Below are 212 nucleotides of genomic sequence, written 5' to 3' on the forward strand. Positions count from 1 at the left end.
CTCTTACGAATGGGGAAGGCCCTGGCAAGCAAAGCCGCCCTGCTGCAACAGGGCTGGCGTCCCTGTCCCCTCCTGCCTCTTCACCTCTGCTCACTGAAGCGATTCAAATCCACCTGCGAGATGGGGGCAGTGATGAGGTCCAGCGCCTGCCCGAGCTCGGTCTCATAGGCCGTCTGAAAAGAGGGGACAGGTTTACTCGAGCAGCCCCCAGG

General features: G+C 61.8%; 1 protein-coding gene across 1 annotated transcript in view; it reads right to left on the minus strand.

The window, feature by feature from the left end:
- The window catches only part of FDPS (farnesyl diphosphate synthase), a gene marked incomplete at its 5' end in the record, with an annotated part of 1,402 nt that extends 1,223 nt beyond the window's left edge, over positions 1-179 (minus strand). Inside the window, one exon of the mRNA XM_010140767.1 lies at positions 85-179. Coding sequence (XP_010139069.1) covers positions 85-179 — 95 coding nt within the window. The remainder of the gene's footprint in view (positions 1-84) is intronic.
- Positions 180-212: the final 33 nt, after the last annotated feature.

Source organism: Buceros rhinoceros, unplaced genomic scaffold (genome assembly GCF_000710305.1).
Source record: "Buceros rhinoceros silvestris isolate BGI_N320 unplaced genomic scaffold, ASM71030v1 scaffold26277, whole genome shotgun sequence".
Lineage (NCBI taxonomy): Eukaryota > Metazoa > Chordata > Aves > Bucerotiformes > Bucerotidae > Buceros > Buceros rhinoceros.